This window comes from Prionailurus viverrinus, chromosome A3 (genome assembly GCF_022837055.1).
Source record: "Prionailurus viverrinus isolate Anna chromosome A3, UM_Priviv_1.0, whole genome shotgun sequence".
Taxonomy (NCBI): Eukaryota; Metazoa; Chordata; class Mammalia; order Carnivora; family Felidae; genus Prionailurus; species Prionailurus viverrinus.
This window is the reverse complement of record NC_062563.1, coordinates 25,471,341-25,492,070: the sequence shown is the minus strand read 5'-3', so window position 1 is coordinate 25,492,070 and position 20,730 is coordinate 25,471,341. Positions and strand designations below refer to the sequence as shown.

The 20,730-nt window shown below is 40.5% G+C and overlaps 1 protein-coding gene across 3 annotated transcripts in view; it reads left to right on the top strand.

Annotated features, from left to right (window-relative positions):
- CBFA2T2 (CBFA2/RUNX1 partner transcriptional co-repressor 2) overlaps positions 1-20,730 on the top strand; it is a 138,723-nt gene that overhangs the window by 112,365 nt on the left and 5,628 nt on the right. For 2 of the 3 annotated variants that reach the window (XM_047852079.1, XM_047852081.1), the window contains 6 exons: positions 4,196-4,377; positions 5,040-5,293; positions 6,064-6,149; positions 7,612-7,807; positions 16,692-16,760; positions 20,042-20,232. In XM_047852079.1, coding sequence (XP_047708035.1) covers positions 4,196-4,377; positions 5,040-5,293; positions 6,064-6,149; positions 7,612-7,807; positions 16,692-16,760; positions 20,042-20,232 — 978 coding nt within the window. The remainder of the gene's footprint in view (positions 1-4,195; positions 4,378-5,039; positions 5,294-6,063; positions 6,150-7,611; positions 7,808-16,691; positions 16,761-20,041; positions 20,233-20,730) is intronic. The other variant, XM_047852080.1, reaches the window with a different exon arrangement.

Genomic DNA, 20,730 nt, shown 5'->3' with positions numbered 1-20,730 from the left:
GCTGGGCTTTTAGCAGAGAAAGTAACTGAACATTAAATCTTTTGTTTGTGGCCAGTGGGGATAGTGTGTGTGTTTTCTGAGAAGGCTGTCAGACAAAGGAGAGGCCTTGCACTTCCCTCTTATCCTAAGAACAGAAGAGCATACAGAAAGACAATGTTGCTGTCTCCCCAACCCCAGTTAGTCTAGCTTCTGATTAGGTCCTCTGGAATTAATGTTCCCTAGAACATAACTTTTGGGAGACGTTGTTCAGAATTGTACTTACCTGAGAAGTAAGGCAGTATTAAATTTATATGTAATATGCCCTTTAAAAAAAGTGTTTTATTTCAAAATAATTTCATACTCCTAGAAAAGTTGCAATATGGTACAATAAACTTCCTGTATACTGTACCACCGTCTCTTTAGTCACATTCTCTACATGTTACTATTTTATCACATCTCTATTATTATTTTGTCTTGTAATTATTTTTTTTCCCTCATATATTTGAGGGGTGCCTGGCTGGTTCAGTCAATAGAACATATATATGACTCTTTATCTCAGGTGTGCAAGTTGGAGCCCCCAAGTTGGGTATAGAGATTACTTAAAAAATAAAATCTTTTGGGGCACCTGGGTGGCTCAGTCAGTCGAGCATCTGACTTCGGCTCAGATCATGATCTCAAGGCTTGTGAGTTCGAGCCCCACGTTGGGCTCTGTGCTGACAGCTCAGAGCCTGTGGTATACTTCAGATTCTGTCTCTTTTTGTGCCCCTCCCCTGCTCACGCACTCTCTCTCTCTCTCTCTCTCTCTCTCAAATGTAAATAAACATTAAAAATATTAAAAAATAAATAAAATTAAAAAAAAAAGAAATATTTAAGAATAAGCTGCAGACATGATGCATCTCAATACTTTTTAGTATAATTAACAAATCAAGAAATTAACATTGATAAAGCACTATTATCCACAGCCCTTATTCATGTTTCACCAAATGTCCCACTAATGTCTCTTACAGTGAAAGAAAAGCTTTTTTGTGTGGTCCTATACCTGATACAGGATCACATCTTGCATTTCGTTGTCATGTTTCTCTAGTCCACTTTAATCTGAAATAGCTTCTCAGACTTTTATGACTTTGACAGTTTGAAGAGTTCAGGATAGTTATTTTATGGAAGGTACTTCACTTTGGATTTTTCTGAAGCTTCCTCATGATGAGGAATGGGTTATACATCTTAGGCAGCAAGAGCGGGTTAAGTGGTATCACTGCATTCTCTTTGTAGACGTAGATGTTAATCTGTCTTCTAATTGGTGATGTTGACTTTGATCACTTGGTGAAGGCAGTGTCTATCTACCATGCTTTCCCATGGTAAAGTTACTGCCTTTTCCCTTTTATACAATAATTTTTAAAAACAACAAACAGCAACAAAACAGGTAACATTCTGACTAGTACCAATAAAAGATGAACCTGTGTCAAAGATTTTCTTTAACTCATTAATGAAGGAATCAATAACATGTTACAACCAGTTCAGGGGAGAATCCAAAGAACAGACACATTTATATAGGTCAGGATTATTGATATGAATGTGCAACCAGAAGTAAAATTGGCTTCTATAGAGAGCACAAGGGAAGTCATTTGAACCTCTATTGGACATAATTTTATTCATGTCCATAGATAGTAATTATTTTGCATTGGTATCATTTATCTATAACTTGCCAAAGTATAAAGTAGCTCCCCAGCAGTGAAAGACTAGGGTCAAATACCAGGGTGTTCTAGACCAAGCATAGTTTGGAAATCTGTGACCCCCAGACCAGCTCACCAAATGGTTTCATACAGCCCTAGAGAGAAGAATTTGTTTGTTTGTCTGTTTGTTTTTATACTCTACACCCATGTGGGGTTCAAACTCACCACCTTGAGATCAGGAGTTGAATGCTCTACTGACTGAGCCAGCCAGGTGCCCCAAGAAGAATAATTTTTACAGGTGCACGTTTATAATCGATTTGTAATAGGGAACACTGACTCTGAGCCCCAGTTAAGCTAAATGTTATCCTCAATCGAGCCCCCCAACAAAATGCATTCCATTCTTTGCATTAGTAGGAGACTGATACTACAAAAAAATATACTCCGTTTGTTATTGGACCTTTTTTATACACTGTTTGAGACCCACATGATATCTTCACTTTTGCATCTTGACTCACAAAGTCTAATACACCTGGCCAAATAAATATGCCCCTTTTACCTGTATTTCTGCCTTCACTTCCTAAAAAAAAAATAATAGCATCAGAGAGATGGGTCAACTTATTGAGGTATTGTTACCAGTTTTTTAAATCTTTTAAAATGAGAGTAGAGCAAACAAATAGGAAAATGCTTAGGTGTCAGGGGCCCAATGCTATCTGTTTAGATAGCATTGAAGCTTTGCCTCAGTCTGTGGTGCCTTTGTAGCCCCGAAACAGCTGTGCTGCTTCTATCTTGGTCTCTTTGCTGTATGTCAGAGCCAACAGACAATTATTTCCCCTAAGACTCCGGAACCAAGATTTGTGAAATTTGTGTTAATAGGAAATAATTAGCATTTAAAAAAAAAATTCATCAAAGGGCACATGTCACAGATGTAAAAGATATTTTACACAGTATTTTTTTCAGTTAAGATTTTTTTTTTTAGCAGTTGTTATAAGATGGAGGCTATAGAACAGACTTAAAAAGTATTTTATATTGTCACATTCCCTATTCTTAACTCTGTTGTTTTGGAAAACAGCATGAGATAGGTCGTTATGGCAGTTTTTTGGCTAACGTTTGGGTTTTCTCAATTTATTTCTGCTTTAAGAGAGTCACTAATTATGGTGCCTGCTAAATTAACCCTTGGTAAAGGGGTGACTACTCACATCTATTGAAACTCTCCATTTACTTGTTCATCTGTTTCCCTTGAGATAAAGACATCTTTTATGTGCTCAGTCTGAATTGTTCTTAAATTTGGGAAGAAAAGTATAATTCTTTATTTTCTTTTAATAAAAGGAATATAGGAAAAGTACATTTTACATATGAAGTTTAGGGATATATAGGGTTTGTTTTATGATTCGTCCCCATTAAAGATTTCTAATTTTGAGAAGGAAATATAATAAGTACATAGTTAATTATCCTTTTACAAAGTAAGGAAAAAGAGACCCCTGGGTGGCTCAGTCAGTTGGGCGTCTGACTTCAGCCCAGGTCATGATCTCGCGGTTTGTGAGATCCAGCCCTGCATCGGATCACTGCTGTCGGTGTAGAACCCACTTTGGATCCTGTATCTCTCCTCTCTCTCTCTCTCTCTCTCTCTCTCTCTCTCTCTCTCTCTCTTCCCCCATCCCCCCCCCCCCCTCTCTCTCTCCTCCTCCCCTGGTTGTGCTCTCTCAAAAATAAATAAAAATAAAAAAATAATAATAATAAGGAAATAGATCCAGCTAGGGTGCCACAATAAGAAATCGATTTTGCCCCTGGGTTACCTGTGTGTCATCTGAGCTTAGTCTAAAGCTTGTTGCTATCATTTACATCACTCCTGATACTTTCTTCGAAACCCCATGTTCTACCAAGCCAAAGTAATTACCACTTCCAGAATTCCATGACAGCTGTCATAGAGAACACGAAAAAAAAATGTTGAGCAGTCCTGTCAGAGACGAGTTGGAATTTGACAGAGAGAATCCATGACTTACTGATAATCATAGAGGAAAGAGTGAATTTCTTCTACCCCTGTGTAGATGGTACTAATTCTCTAACTGGCCAAAGTCTTGAAAAATGTATAAATTAAAAAAAAAAAAAATTTTTTTCTTTTTTTTTAGTTTTAAGTAGACTCCACACCCAGCTTGGGGTTTGAACTCACAACCATGATATCAAAAGTCGTATGCTCTACCCACTGAGCCAGACAGATGCCCCAAAAAATGTATAAAGTTTTAACTTCTTACGTTCAACACCTTCACTGAGCTTTGACTCTACACTAGGCCACAAAGGTAAATAAAGCACAGGCTTCCCGTTGAGGGGATTTACACCTTGTGGGGGCAAGAGACAAGGTAGCCAGTAATTCAAGTTCAGTATTTTAGATGTCACTTTACTCTTAGAGAGGCATATAAAAATCAGGCTGATGAGAAGGGCTTTTGTCTTGTGTCGTCATGTTTGTGAAAGTCTTTTGAGGTGCTGAGCTCTGTTGTGTGGGGCCCAACACCTAGAAAACTGCCTTCCAGCCCCTGCCTCTTTTTTTCAAGGCCAATCTGCCCCTGCTGCAGCGAGAACTGCTGCACTGTGCTCGAGCCGCCAAGCAGACCCCGTCCCAATACCTGGCTCAACACGAACACCTTCTGCTCAACACAAGTATTGCGTCACCTGCTGACTCTTCTGAGCTTCTCATGGAAGTGCATGGAAACGGAAAGAGGCCCAGTCCGGAGAGGTGAGCAGAGAAGTGCTTTGTTGTCCTTGCTTTTCTGGAATTACTCTAAGCTTCCTCTTTGCTTGTGAAAGAAAGAGAATTTAATTACTGTGGTTATACATAGGTATGGACTCAGAATTTCTAAGGTTGGCTTTGCGCTGTCCCAATATCAGAGACCAGAATGTTTCTCAAATCTATAGGTGTGGCTCCCAGATACAAATATTTTTCAGAAATTCTTCAGATGACTCTGTATACCCCCTGGTGAGAGATTCTGCTCTAGGGCATTCTATGGGTGCACTGCTCCAGAACCATCAGAAATAGAATTTGTCCAAAACATTTTTTCTGATGTGTGAAGTCTAATAATAAGTATAACAATTACTAATTGTTACTTGGTAATGAGTCACCTTTACTTTGAAGGTTGAAATTGTGTTAATTTATTCTGGAAATTTCAGTATGAGTGAAAGTATTAGTCAAGGAAGCAATATTTTAACCGTGTTGAAAAATTTGTTTTCTGCCTGGCCTCTGGAGACATTTCGGTTCATGCCTCACGCCAGACCTTTCCTTATCATCTTCCTGTTTGGGAAAGTACATAGCACAATACATAACACAGAGTAGGTACTCAGGACATGTTTGTATGAACACTTGTGTATGGGCTAAGATATGTACTTCCGGTTCTTCTAAAGGAGGGAAGAGAGCGGTTTTGAAAGAGATACAATTCCTCCCGAGCCTCCTGCCAAGAGAGTGTGCACCATCAGCCCTGCTCCCCGGCACAGTCCTGCCCTCACTGTGCCCCTCATGAATCCTGGGGGCCAGTTCCATCCTACTCCTCCACCTCTTCAGCACTACACGTTAGAAGATATTGCAACTTCACACCTGTATCGTGAGCCCAATAAGATGCTAGAACATCGAGAAGTTCGTGATAGACACCACAATCTTAGTAAGTGACATGAGCAGCATGGTAATGGTTGAAATTCAGATTGAATCTTTGCGTTTCTTTCCTACTCAGTTATAAAGCAAAAGAATACAATCATCGCTTTTTTCCACTGATAGATAAAACAATATTATACATAAAAAGGAATGTTAGAGTTGTATTTATTTCATTTGAAGTTGATCTCCCTTCATACTTTGTTACTGTTATTCTTATATTATAGAAGTGGGACTCGGTAAATTTTAGGAAATACACAGTGAAATATTTAAGGATAAGGAGATACCACTTTTTCTTAAATGGTGCAGAAAACTAGAGAATGATGAAACAAATCAACTAAAATATTAACATTTTGGAAACTGGGTGAAGGATATATGAGAATTATTTTACTATTCTTGCAGTGTTTCTCTAAGTCTGGATTTATTTCAGAGTAAAGTGTTTTTATTATCTTTTTTAACTTACATTTTGAGAGAGAGAGTGCAAGCGGGGGAGAGACAGAGAGAGAATCATAAGCAGGCTCCACCCTGTCAGCCCAGAGCCTGACATGGGGCTCCATCCCACAAGCCATGAGATCATGACCTGAGCCAAAGTCGGACGCTTAACCTACTGAGTGTAGCTTTTTGTTGGTTTTATGTCATTTTGTGGGTTCCACACTCCCTTGTGAATCGTTGCCCTGGTAGAGTGCTCATAGGTGGTATGGATGTGTTCTGTATTTACTTGGTGGAATTCTGTATATTATATTCTTCCTTCTATCTTCACATCTAATCTCTAATTTCTACTAGGTCTAAATGGAGGCTATCAAGATGAGTTGGTAGACCACCGTTTGACAGAAAGGGAATGGGCTGATGAATGGAAACATCTTGATCATGTAAGGATCTTACAGTGTATAATCTTCCTATTACATTTAATTCTTATTACCAATAATAATAATAGAGTATATATGCCTGAAGTGAATGTAACCAGAGCCACAGTGTCTTTGCCATAAAAACTTGATTTATCAGGGCACCTGGTTGACTCAGTCAGTATAATGTTCCACTCTTGATCTCAGGGTCATGAGTTCAAGCCCTTCAAGCCCCATGTTGGACCTAGAACTTACTTAAAAAACAATAATAAAATAAAATTGAAAACTTGTTTTATCTACTACTCCCCTAGCTAAAGAGCTAAGAGTAACTCTCAAATCTTTTTGGTGGGTTAATCACTTCAGGATATAACCAAGTTAAGTCATAGAGTATAAGGGTTAAAAGCAGAAGTTTGGGAGTTCAGGTCTCAGCTTTGCTACTTCCTACTTTGTATGATGGATGAGTTGTTTTACCATTTCTAGCCTTAATTTCTGTATCTTAAAAAACAAAGAATACTGTTGTTGTTGTTGTTGTTTAATGTTTATTTGTTTTGAGAGAGAGAGAGATTCCTAAGCAGGCTCCACACTGTCAGCGCAGAGCCCGATGCAGGGTTCCATCCCACGATCCATGAGATCATGACCTCAGCTGAAATCGAGAGTCAGACGTTCAACCAACTGAGTCACCCAGGCACCTCAAGAATACTGTATTATTTGAATTCGTAGGGTTGTTCTAATATGTAAGGTGCTTACATAGGATCTAATATATAGGAAATGCTAAATAAATGGTGCTTCTCTAAAAACAAATGAGAATTCGTGTCCTAAAAGGGAAGAAAAGATGTACCTGCTTGAAATATACATACAATAGTTTTTCCTACTTGAGTGAAATTGTCTCTGAATATTATTTCTCTGATTGCATTCTTAGGCAAATCTCCAGCTTATCAGATAACCTGATGTGTTTAGGCAGAGATATAATGTGGTTTCACCATACATAGTGTTTAAAGGACTGTATTATGGTGAGATTCTGGCTGAGATTCAACCTGGAAGAATCCAAAAAGGATTATTTTGTTGGTTTTTTTTAATTTGTTTTTAATGTTTATTTATTTTTGAGACAGAGACAGAGCATGAACGGGGGAGGGTCAGAGAGAGGGAGACACAGAATCTGAAACAGGCTCCAGGCTCTGAGCTATCAGTACAGAGCCCGATGCGGGGCTCGAACTCACAGACCACGAGATCACGACCTGAGCCGGAGTCAGACGCTTAACCGACTGAGCCACCCAGGCGCCCCAGAAAGGATTATTTTGAAATCCAAAAAAAATTATTTGCGTCTACATATTTAGAAAGAAGTTGTTAAGAATGGCTTTCATGTGTTGACTTGATATTGCTGATCTGTAAGATACTTAAACCTTCCTTCTTTACATTTTACCTATCCTTAAATTTCAGTATTGGTTGTTTCAAAGTCCTAATCTTATCTCTGACTTCCTCTCTGGCTTAGGCTCTGAACTGCATTATGGAAATGGTAGAGAAGACAAGGCGCTCCATGGCAGTCCTGCGGCGCTGTCAGGAATCTGATCGTGAAGAACTCAATTACTGGAAAAGACGATATAACGAAAACACAGAGATGAGGAAGACAGGGAGCGAGTTGGTCTCTAGGCAGCACAGTCCTGGGAGTGCAGATTCTCTCAGCAATGGTAAGGGGAGGGTCTCACCTAAGATGGCAGAAAGACGGTGCTAGATGGTGGAGTTAGAAAGACTCAGGTGATTGTGAAGAGAATGATAAAATATGTCAAGGACTCAGTACCTGGAATGTTCAAGAAATACTGTCTTTCACATGGATAATGGGAATATTTGTCATTTTGTTCTGTTTTTAGCTCCCTCTATATGTGCTGGGTGGTGATCAAAGAGTGGTTGTTAAAGTCAGCCTCATTGAGTGTCCCAGGTACTCACATACATCACATTTACTCCTCAACGGTAGCCCTGAAAATCTAAAAATGTTTACCTCACCTTCCCTCCTCTGTTTCCCACTCCCCATCCAGGAAGACACCATTTATCAACCTCTGTCTGGAGGCCTTTAGAAAAGTTTTACCATACCTTTACTATACCAAGCTGGGTTAGCCCATCTTGTCTTTTCTCAACCTGAAGCAGCAGAGGTAAGAACAACTGTTCTGTCAGTCCAGGGTACATCCAGGACACCACAGCCGTTTCCCCAAAAATGTTCCATCACAATCATCTAGTAACTGAAAAAGTGCCCTATCCAAAGACACAGACAAACGAGGGGCTATCTGTGATCAGACTTTCCCCCAACTACCCACTTCAAGCTCCCTCTTCTTATCACGGAAAATGAATCACTTATCATGACAGACCTAGCATGTTCCACAGAAGACAGCTGTTAGTCTAAAAAAGGCTTCAAGGGGCTCCTGGATGGCTCAGTTGGTTTAAGCATCTGACTCTTGGTTTCAGCTCAGGTCATAATCTCAGTTTGTGGGTTCGAGCCCCGCATCTGGCTCTGCACTGACAGCATGGAGCCTGCTTAGGATTCTCTCCCTCTCTCTCTGCACCTCCCCTGCTCACTCCCTCTCTCTCTCTCTCTCTCTCTCTCTCTCTCTCTCTCTCTCTCAGAATAAATACGTAAACATTTTTTAAATAATAAATACAAAAGACTTGAGCAAAAATGGGGCAAAGACATTGGTAACCAAAGGATCCCACTCCCACCGAGATGACTCTTAGGGCAACCATTGATTAGCAATGTTGTGTGGAATATCACAGCAAGACATCAAAGAATACTTGTAGCTACACTGTGATTACTTTCATAAAGACTTCAGAGCTCAGGACACCTGACTGGTTAGAAGAGCATGTGACTCTCTTGATCTCAGGTCATGAATTTGAACCTCATGTTGGGTATAGAGATTACAATCAATCCATCCATCAATCAGTACATACATACAAACAACTTCAGGGCTCATCCTCAGGTATCCCTCACCATCTGAACCTTCATGAATAGCTCCTGTAACAATTTATAGAAACATCCGAAGTTCACCATCCAAATCACAAACCTTCCACCAGTCAGTCTGCATGTGTTTAGCTAGGAGGCATCCAGTGCAGAGTGAACTGTGGTCCTGAGGCGGCTCTTCTCCAGCCAGATGGCAGGTCTTGCTGGGCCATTTAAACATTGTTTTGCATTACTCTCTACTCATCCTTTTTTTTTCTTTCTTTTCCTTAGAGCACACGAGTGTGTGCACGAGTGGGGGAGGGGCAGAGAGAGGGGGGGACAGAGGATCTGAAGTGGGCTGTGCACTGACAACAACAAATACAATGTAGGGCTCAAACTCACGAACCATGAGATCATGACCTGAGCTAAAGTTGGATGCTCAACTGACTGAGCCACCCAGACGCCCCTTACTCATCTTTTTCACGCCTTACTTGAGGGTTTAGCTTGAGTGACTGAATGTTCTAATTTGCCTGGGACAGCACCAGTTTATTTCAGTTCTCCGGTCCTGATTATTACTAGCACATCCCTCACTCTCAAACATGCGGACAGTTGGGGTGTGAAATTATTTTGTCACTGTAGGTTTAGCTCTCCATGGGTCCCAGTTTCCTTCTCTCTGGTGTTTCAGGCTGTGGTCAGTCTGGCTGACTTAAATAATATCTTTCAGTATGTGCATTTATGCATAGTATACGTATTTCATATTTTTATTTCACTGTTTATTTCTCTCATAGCACATTTGTTACAGCGTAGAGAGAAAGCATAATTCATATCTTGAATAATCCTGCTATTCAAAATGTGGACCAAAACCATTCCAAAAATGAATTGTTACTGGACCATGATGACCTCAGGAGCTTGCCACAGCACATGCTGGGCACGGTTGCTGACTTTGAGAGAAGTCCTCTACGTTACGCAGTGTGCTTAGAGACATGGTGCTTATGCATATCTCTTTATGGACCATAAAGGTTTATAGACTAGCATTTAGAGCAACACTGTTCCACACTGGGCAGTACTCTTGGGCATATTATACAGACATACCTATGACTTTTAAATAATTAGACAATTTGTGGTTTGTGGGTTTGTTTTGAGTTTTTTGTTTGTTTTAATAATTCGTGTTTTAAATGCTTACGGTGTTGTAGAAATCCCTGGTGGATTATTTGCTTAGGATTTAAGTGTTTTGGTGATTTGGAGAGAAATTGATTGGAGACTGGATAGCATTATTACTTTTCCCATTGAAAATAATATAGGTTCCCTCTATCTGAACATTGGTGATTCACAATATATTCAGAGATAGATTTGGTTCAGACAATAAGGGATGCATTTTGGTATCTTATTTAAGGATGCATAAATAGTTAGGAAAAGCATAGGGAAAAATCAGAAAATCATTATCACAGAGTTCAAGAGAATGGTTTTCTCTGGGGGTGTGAGGCGGAGGCTGTAGGTGATGGGGAGTATAGAGTGAGCGCTCATCATCTCTACCACTGGCTCTTCTGAGGACAGGATTGTAGGTCTGGCTAGTATCATTTAAAAAGGACTGTGGTTTACCACTACTCACCTCTTAGGGATTTGGGGTTGCTGGAATTGTCTTTCTTGACCTGTAGGTTTATAGTATTCACTTTATCATTGTTCACCAAATCATGCGTTAATATTTTTATGAACTTGTTAGTCATCTAATCCAAATCAGATGAGTTCCAGAAATTGTGAACAGAAAGTGAAGATAAAGTAGTTACTGAAATAATTCAAAAAAATTATCTAGAACTGAAAGGCAGTACTCCGGCTTGAACCAGTCTGCCAAGTAAACAACACTGGAAAAAAACAAGCATCAGTTATTGTCATAGAATGTTCGAAGATGACTCTGAAGTTATTTTAACTTAGACTTCTGTGCTAGACCAAAACAGTTAAATGTGTGACAACCCACAATTTTTCAAAAAATGCACCTCCTATCTACCCTTTATCAGGGTGTCTACCACAGTTGAGCAGGCTATGCCCTAACACAGGGAAGTAAACCAGGAAGTGGAAGACATGGAATTGATTACACTAGATCCGACCTGAGAAGGAGAACAGAAGGCAATCCCTAGGCTAGTGAGGGAGGGTCCCGAGCAACAGGGTACAGCAAGCCTAGAAAGCAGTTGAGGCTGGAATCGGCCAAAAGCTTGCTGGAGATTTCTTCTAGAAAATGAAATTTATAAAATGTCTACACAATAGAAAGAGAAGGTGAGATTGAATTAGAAACAATTACATGGGAAACTTAGCATATGACTAAATAAGACAATTATTACCTTTTTTTTTAATGTTTGTTTATTTTTGAGAGAGAGTTGGAGCATGAGCAGGAGAGGGGCAGAGAGAGACAGGGAGATACAGAATCTGAAGCAGGCTCCGGGCTCCAAGCTCTCAGCACAGAGCCTGATGCAGGGCTCAAACCCACAAACCACGAGATCATGAACTGAGCCGAAGTCAGATGCTCAACTGACTGAGCCATCCAGGCGCCCCTCAATTATTAACTCTTAAAAAAATAAAAACTTGTTCAGGAAGATATAAAGATTCATAGAACCTGAACCACATGACCAAGCTGTGATTAGTATTTACATTAAGTATTGTAAATGTTGACTACGGGTATAACAGAATTTGAGTAGATCTCTGTTGCGGGGAATAGAAGAGGAAGGAATTGTGATGGAGTGGCAGTGGGGGTTAAAAGAGAGTGAAATGTCTGGTCAATCTGTAATGCCCACAACTGAAAAATCAGGATGTAGCAATACTGGAAGAATCAGCTAAATAAAGACACTTTACCTTTGTACAACAGAAAATGTATCTGACTGACAGAGAGGTAGTGCTCCTGCTGTGGTTTGGAAAACCTTAACCATGAGCACCAGCTTCTAAGTCAGGCACTTTTCTTTAATAGTTAACCCTCAGTGCCCATTAGATCCCACCTGGGGACTTTTGGAAAAAATTCCTGATGCCCTGGCCCCACCTCAAGATTCTGATTTAATTGGACTAAAGTGGGACCAGGGCTCCCAGAATTGGGAACCATTCCTTTATGTATGTTACCATTTAATTCCCAGAACAGTCTTTCAGAGTAAGTATCATTTTTTAGTTGAAACTACATGGCTCATTGTAGAAAATACAGGAACTTATGAAGAATTTATTGGCTCATCATCCCACACTGAAGAATTTTGAAATGTATCTGAGAATCCTGTTACAACTTTGTATTATTTCCTTGAAAACATAAGTTCATATTAAGCATGTTCTCACTTCATTAAAGATTTTATAAACATAATTTTAATGACTATACAGTATTCTAACATGTATATACCTCATAATTTCCTTATGCCGTTTTTGTTGTTGAACATTACATATTGTTTCCTTGTTTTATTTTTGTTTTTCAGTGTGTAATCCAATATTTACAATTTTTCATATGTAAGGATTTTCAAACATCTTGCATTTCTCTCATAGGCTATATTCTCAGCTATAAAATTAATGGGCTGTGAATATAGGCATTCTTGTATTTGATCTTGGTTTTGTTTTTGTTTTCTCCCCACCCCATCTTGGTTTGTTTTGATCGATGGGATAGCTAATATTTATGGAATCAAATTCATCATTTCCCTTTATAGTTTGTTACTTGACCTTGATCCCTATCCAAGGTACAACAAATTTCATCTATGTTATATGCACGTTTGTGTGTTTGGAATTAGCTCACTTAAAATTTCCCAAATTGTTTAAATTTTCCTATCGATTAACTGATGCCTATCCTTTAAATATTGAAATGACGTAATTATCTGACGCTACATTTTGTTAAATACTTCAGTCTGTTTTCTTCATTAATCTTTCTCTTAAAATTTATTTGAGAGAGAGAGAGCCGTGTGTACAAGAGGGGGAGAGGTGGATAGAGAGAATCCCAAACACGCTCTGCAGTGTAAGCACAGAGCCCGACGAGGGGCTCAAACTCAAATTGTGAGATCATGACCTGAGCCAAAATCAAGAGTCAGACACTTAACCAACTGAGCCACCTCAGCATCCCCTTATTAATCTTTCTGACTATATCACTTATCAGTTATAGTTTATCTGGGCTCTATACTGTGTTCTAGCCATGCTAAACCTGTCACGTGTATTTTCAAAACTACCTATTGAGATATAGGAACTATTATATTCTTTTACAGATGACAAAACTGAGGCTTAAATAAATTCAAAAGTTGGCCAAAATGGTCATATTATAGTTAAGTCAGGATTGTAAGTTTGGCATTCCGGAACTGGCACACACTCTTAGCCATTATGTTATACCACTTCCCAATATAATAGCAAACTTTTAATTAGTATGGCATTAGGTTGTGTTTTGATATCTGGTAATGCTGGATCCACTTCATTTTCTTGGATATTTTGTTTATTATCTAAAATGAGTTTTTTTTTTAATGGATTGCATTGTATAAAAGTCAAGCAATACAGGAACATATAAATTGTGAAAATCCTGCCGCCACCCAGTTTGTCTCTCCTGCTCCCATAAGCTCACTTATTAACAAATTAGTCCGTTCATACAGAATTTTCTATGCATATACTTAAAAGAACATTTTTCTCAGTTTTTTATTTTGAAGTTACCCAAACACAAAAATGTTAAAAGCACTCATATATATGCCCTATACCTAAGCCATTTTCCACATTGGCCATATTTGCTTTACCCCATTATAGATTGGCAGATAGGTACAATCTCCCCCAAATATTCATGACACTAGCCTTAAATGTTTTGTTCTACTTCTTCTAAGAACTAGAGCATTCTGGGGGCACCTGGGTGGCTCATTTGGTTGAGTGTACGACTTCAGCTCAGGTCACGATCTCACAGCTCATGAATTCGAGCCACACGTTGGGCTCTGTGATGATAGCTCTGAGCCTGGAGCCTGCTTCAGATTCTGTCTCCCTCTCTCTCTCCCCCTAACCCAGTCGCATTCTGTCTCTGTCTTTCTCAAAAATAAATGAACATTAAGAAAAAAAATTTAGAACTAGAGCATTCTCCTACATGACCACAATACCATTAGTTGCCCATTTCTGACCCAATTTACTTGCATTATCTGTCTGGCCTTTGATTACAATAGCCTTTGAGACTATAGAGGTTTTTATTTTTTATGTTTGTTTTGTTATTATTTTCTTAATTTTTAATGTTTATTTATTTCTGATAGAGACAGAGTGTGAGCAGGGGAGGGTCAGAGAGAGAGAGAGAGACAGAATTCAAAGCAGTCTCCAGGCTCTGAGCTGTCAGCACAGAACCCAACGCAGGGCTCGAACTCACAGACTGCGAGATCGTGACCTGAGCTGAAGTCGGACACTTAACAGAGTGAGCCACCCAGGCGCCCCCATATTTATTTTTTTTGAGAGAGAGAGAGAAAAAGAGCATGAGTAGGGGAGGGATAGAGAAAGAATCTCAAGCAGGCTCCATGCTGTCAGCATGGAGCCCAGCATGGGGCTCAGGCTCACCAACTGTGAGATCATAACCTGAGCTGAAATCAAGGGTCAGACATTTAAGCGACTGAGGTACCCAGGTGCCTCTGACACTCTAGTTTTTTTAGTGAACCAGCTGAAAATACTGATTTCTGTTCCTTTCTGGGTTAGAGATATAAAAACAGTTACTCTGGCTTCTGGAAATGTCATGAAAATGTCCCTAGTTTCCAGCTATGTCCTGAGTAAGCTGAGAAGTTCCTTTAGGGTCAAGTGCACCTCACCTTTTTCATCTGTTAGAGAAATAAAATGCTGGGACCAGGCAGATATAAAGGATATGACCAAGGCATATTGCTAACTGAAGTGAAGTGGCTTTTCTTTTGGTTGGTCAAGACTTCCCCCATAGCCCCACAAGTAAACAAGTGTTTCTTCTGTTATTTAATACCAACGGCAGCTTGTCTATATACTCAGACCTTTTTTCTCACTGATTTTCCTTATTGAAGATTCTGCTGAAAATGACCCACTGCCTTCTCTAGCTTGTGCCACTTTGATTCTTCTGATCCTAGATTTTTCCCTGTATTTATTTCATGAATCTCATCCTTGAGTTTCTAGGTATGTGACAAATGGCTGCATGAAACAGGCACCTCACCTGTGTTGAAGAGAGCCCTTCCATTTGTATTTTATTGACAGTGCTGGTAGCTCTTCTAGAGACCTCAGTGTCACAAAAAACTATTAGTCCTATCAATATTTTAAACTTATGGGATTGCTTCTTGTGGTGATAGAAATGTTCTGAAACTGGATAGTGAGGATGGTTACACAACATTGTGAAAATACTATGGGGCACCCGGGTGGCTCAGTTGGTTAAGCGTCCGACTCTTGGTTTCAGCTCAGGTCATGATCTCGTGGTTGGTGGGATTGAGCCCCAAATCGGGCTCTGTGCTGACAGCACTAGAGCCTGCTTGAGATTCTGTCTCTCCCTCTCTCCCAGTGTGCGCTCTTGTGCTCTCTCCCTCTCTCAAAATAAATAAACTTAAAAGATTGTACTGGATGTCTCTGAATTATATTGAAAATGGTAATTTTATTTGTATTTTACACGATTTAGAAAAAGCCTCCCTATCCCCTCCTATCTCTGTAGGAGATATAGATGTAGGTTCTTTGTGCTGATAGCCCCTGGAATGGGAGAGATCCTTTCCCCACCCCAGGGAGTTTCCTGCCTCACAGCCAGTTCCTAGACTTTCCCATGAGGACTAACCGTTTTAGAAAGGTCCTTTGGCAAACATTTCATGCCGGGCTACCCTCCCCTGTCAACTGACTGGTCCCCTGATTCCTCTTTGCATCATGGTTTGGTGCGTATTCAAAGCAGAAAATTGTATATTAGCTTCAGTAAAACATAAGGAGATGGAGAAGTCTTCTGGGATTGACTCCTTAAAAAAATTTTTTTAACTCCGTGGAACCACTTCTTATAAAACACTATATCTTAAAAATCACAATAAAAAAAATATATATACATATATATAAGTCACCCTCCACCCTTACGTCCTTCACAGCAACCCTGTAGGTCGCCTCCTTGGGCTACATTTGAAATGTACTGTTCCAGATCAGAATATTTTCTTTACTACTTGCTTTTTATTTGTTTGTAAGCATTTTAAGAAACTTTGAAGGAAACTGCCTTAAATCACATGTAAAAATTCAGAGTTGCCAAGAAACAAAAGCCATATTCTCTGACATATCTACAGAGCCGCTGAGAGAGACCTGTGCATGATGGGAAGTTAAACTGGATATGATATGCACACATACATATGTATAAGTATCTGTAGTTATTTTTTAGGGAGTATCATAAAAATACATACATGTTCATAGGGAAAAGATAAGAACATATAGATAAGAGAAGGAAGTGAAAATCACTTTTAATCTTACTCCTTTGAATTGGAATACTGTTACTATTTGAGGCACGCACACACGTGCATGCATGTATGTGTTTTACAACTAAATATTAAGTATACTTTACTATCTGATTTTATCCCTTATCAGAATAATTTTTGCACTAAGTGAACATGTATCTTCGAATCTATGTGGTGAGTGAGAGGCGCTATTTTTCATTAAAATTTTTCATAAAAATAAAACATGTTGTTCATAGACAGCTTCTAACCCTGTGCTATTTATCTCTTCTGTAGATTCTCAGCGAGAATTCAACAGTAGGCCAGGAACAGGATATGTACCTGTGGAGTTTTGGAAAAAAACTGGTACGTGTCTGTCTGGTTCTAGATCACATATGCACTAATTTGGGAGCACAAATTTGGGGGCTCCCGCCTCTCCTTCCCCAGCTTTCCCATACATCTGGACTGCCTCTCATGTTACTTTGCAGGTCAAGAATTTGGAGTGACTCCCTACAGTCTGTCCAAGTCCTTTGCACACCCTTCTGCACCACCCTAAGGCATTAAGTAACCAACTTTTCCTTCCCTGTTTATATGCCTTATTTCTCAACATATAGCTCAGTTCATTTCTGCCTGTTTTCACTCAAATCTACACACATTATGTCCACGCACTACCACATTTCGTTCATTCTGGTCTTGGAACAGCCCCCTGCTTTTCCTTGCACCTCCATTGTCCCTAACTTTGTCAAGACTGTTATTGGTGGCCCTTATTTTCTAGAAGACTAGAGGAGGGTAGGTCTGCCTATTGTGATAAGATGGGGCGGTTAACACCATGTCCCTAATCCTTCCCTTGTCCAGATAGGAGCCTTCCTCTCCTTTTTAAAAAATTAATTAGTTAATTAATGTGAGTGTAGAAGGGGCAGAGAGGGGGAAAGAGAATCTTAAGCTCCATGCTCAGTGTGGAGCCCAACATGGGGCTCGATCCCACAACCCTAGGATCATTACTTGAGCCAAAAGCAAGAGTCAGATGTTCAACTGAGCCACCCAGGTGCCCCGAGCCGCCTTTTCCTTCTAGCCTCCATTTTCCAGTACCATTTTTTTAATTGAGGATTTTCTTTTTATGTTTATTTATTTTTGAGAGAGAGAGAGGGAGACACAGAATCTGAAGCAGTCTCCAGGCTCTGACCTCTCAGCCCAGAGTCTGACGCAGTGCACGAACCCACAAAATGCGAGATCACAAACTGAGCCAATGTCAGACGCTTAACCTACTAAGCCATCCAGGTGCCCCAGATAAAATTTACTTCTACAAAAGTTAATACCTGACCTTCACAAGACTCTTCTAGAAGCATCAAGACCATAATAAACAAACAGACAAAAGATAGGAACAAATTGTGGAAAATAAGAATAGACATACTATAGATTATTGTTCTTACTGGCAATCAGGAAGGTACAAGATGGGTGCACCTGGGTGGCAAGGTCGGTTGAGTGTTCGGCTCTTGATTTTGGCTCAGGTCGTGATCCCAGGGTGTCATGGAATCAAGCCCTCCACATCAGGCTCCATGCTGAATGTGGAACCTGCCTAAGAGTCTCTTTTCCTCTGCCCCTCTCCCTTGCTTGCACTTTAAAGATTTTATTTGTAAGTATGGGGCTTGAATTCACAACCCTGAGATCAAGAGTTGCATGCTCTACTGCCTGAGCCAGGCACCCCAGTGCATGCAAATTCTTAAAATCATTCCTGTTTCATGCTTTTGAATTCTTCCTTTCAAAAGCATGTTATCAAAATTTATTTTGCCATTAAAAATAATTTGCAAAACTACCTAGGAACTTGGAAAATCTTTGCAGTTGGAAACAGGGAAATGTATATCATCAAGAAGTAGGATAGAATTATGGGAAATGAAGAGAGTAGTTGTTAACGTAGAAAGATTACCATGTACAAGATCTCTATAACTAGTGATTTCCTGCCTGCAAGATAACGTTGGGTTAACTATGGTTAAGAGCCAAAATTTGGTGTTGAACCAGCTAGATTTGAGTTCTGCTGTGGTGTCATCTGTGACCTTAGATGACTTTAGCAAGGTAGTTATTCAAACACTGACTCTTATTGATTGTCCTTAACCTGAAAGGAAAAAAGGTACTTCAGGGCATTATTATGTTGGCTTAAGACACCTATATCTGGTAACTAAGAAGAGGCTTATGATGGGTAGCTGTGGTGGGCCACAGTGGACCTGTCTGGATACCAGGAGTAAAGGAAGCACAGAGGTCAGTGTCAAGTCAGTTCAGCATTGTCCCTTGTCCTTTGCAGTAAAAATGTCTTTTTTTTTCTTTTTTTTTTTTTTTAACATTTATTTATTTTGAGACAGAGAGAGAAAAAGAGAGAAAGCATGCACGAGTGGGGGAGGGGCAGAGAGCGAAAAGGAGAGGGAGACACAGAAACCAAAGCAGGTTCCAGGCTCTGAGCTGTCAGCACAGAGCCCAACACAGGGCTCAAACTCACAGACCGTGAGATCATGACCTGAGCCGAAGTCAGACACTTAACCTACTGATCCACCCAGGCATCCCAGGTTTTTTTCTTAAGGCTAGAGTGATAAGATCGAAGCCTAGGATGGCAGCCTAGAACATTCTTTGATTCTTTGAGCCTAGGCCATGTGAAAGAACCAAGCCGTAAAGGAGTTTCCTTAGGCTTCTGGGTTTTCCAGTTGTGTGGACTCGGGAAGGAGGTCATTCACTTGGGGAACTTAGAGATGAGGCTCAACTCGAAGAGTATGCCATTTGGAGTGTCCGTTCTGTGGAGACCAAGCAGGATGGCAGTGATGGGAAGAAGTGATCAGGAACCAAGTGAGGCAATGGTGACTGGACCGGGCTTTGGAAACCCAGGCTCCTGGCGTGCCCAAATCTGTATCTTCAGCCTGCGCTTCTCTGCCAAGTTCAGTCTTCTGACCCTAACTGCCTCCTGGACATTTGTGTCTGGACGTCCCAGAGCACTTCAGTCTTCTCACTAGCCTCCACCTGGCATTTTGCTTACTCTCCGTTGCATTTCATAGCACTAGCGTTCTCCACCTTCAACTTCACCTCCAGACCCATAGCTGCCACCTGCCTCATTCTGCCCCATCCCTTCCTCTGTGCCACTTGCTCCCGCCTAAATTCAGTCTCTTCTGTCAGCTGAATGTCTACTGCCCCAGCCTCTCCCAGGCTGTCTCTGCCTCTAGTCTTTTCTCTTTGCATAGAACCCTTCAGGAGTTCAAGTTTTCTGTAGAAAAAGGGCCAAAGTCTTTAGCATAGGATGTGAGACTTGTCCAAAAATTCATTTCCACTTACCGTCTCAACCAGGACACGTTTTCTTGATCCTCCCCTGCCACTTGTAGAGCTGACCACTTTTCTACTTGATCACAGTTAGGAGAATAGGGGGCCCATCTTAGTCCTCTAGGTATCCCCAACCCATGGCACAGTGCCTACTTCCATCTACACACCCAACAAATGAATACACGAACAGGCAAGTGAGTGTAAGAATAAAAGTGAAAGAGTATGTCGTAGGTTACACCCTCTGTAATTTTGGAAAAGTCCTCTCGTTTCAGCTCTGTCTCTTCTTGCAAGCGATAGGGAGTGGGAGGGGAAAGATTTCTCGGCCAGTTAATTTTACTGTCACTTTCTTCTAGAAGAAGCTGTGAATAAGGTGAAAATTCAGGCCATGTCAGAAGTACAGAAAGCCGTTGCTGAGGCAGAGCAAAAAGCCTTTGAAGTGATTGCAACAGAGAGAGCTCGGATGGAGCAAACCATAGCGGACGTCAAACGGCAGGCCGCAGAGGACGCCTTCCTCGTCATAAATGAGCAAGAAGAGTCAACAGAGGTCAGAGTTCTGCTAGCCCTGGGGACTGGGGACTGGGGCTGGGGCAGCTGCAGTGACCAAGCTCACAGTTTTCTCAAGTGCTAGGCAGTAAGACACAACAGTGCTCTTGAACTAGACGAGTGTAATTTTTATCTAGTACCAGAAGAATTTTTTTCTTAATTATTATATTCTTAAACAAATCGGCTCATTTTGTCAGTTTAAATGTTGAAAACTCAGCCTAAAGACAGAGTTTGTGGAATTGCATGATTATGGTGACTACCATTGACTACTGGGCTCACCATGTGCCAGACACACAGAGTTAAGCATGTATGTTGCCTTTTTAATCCTCACTATGACCCTGTAAGGTAGGTATTGTTGGGTTCCGATTTTCCCAAAAGGAAATGGGAGCTTAGGAGGATTTAACTGTCATAATCCCACAGTGCTAAAGCCAGGGTGCGGGGGTAAGGAGACGTGGGGCCCTCTAGCATTTGGTCTGTTTATAAAGAAGATAGTTCTTTT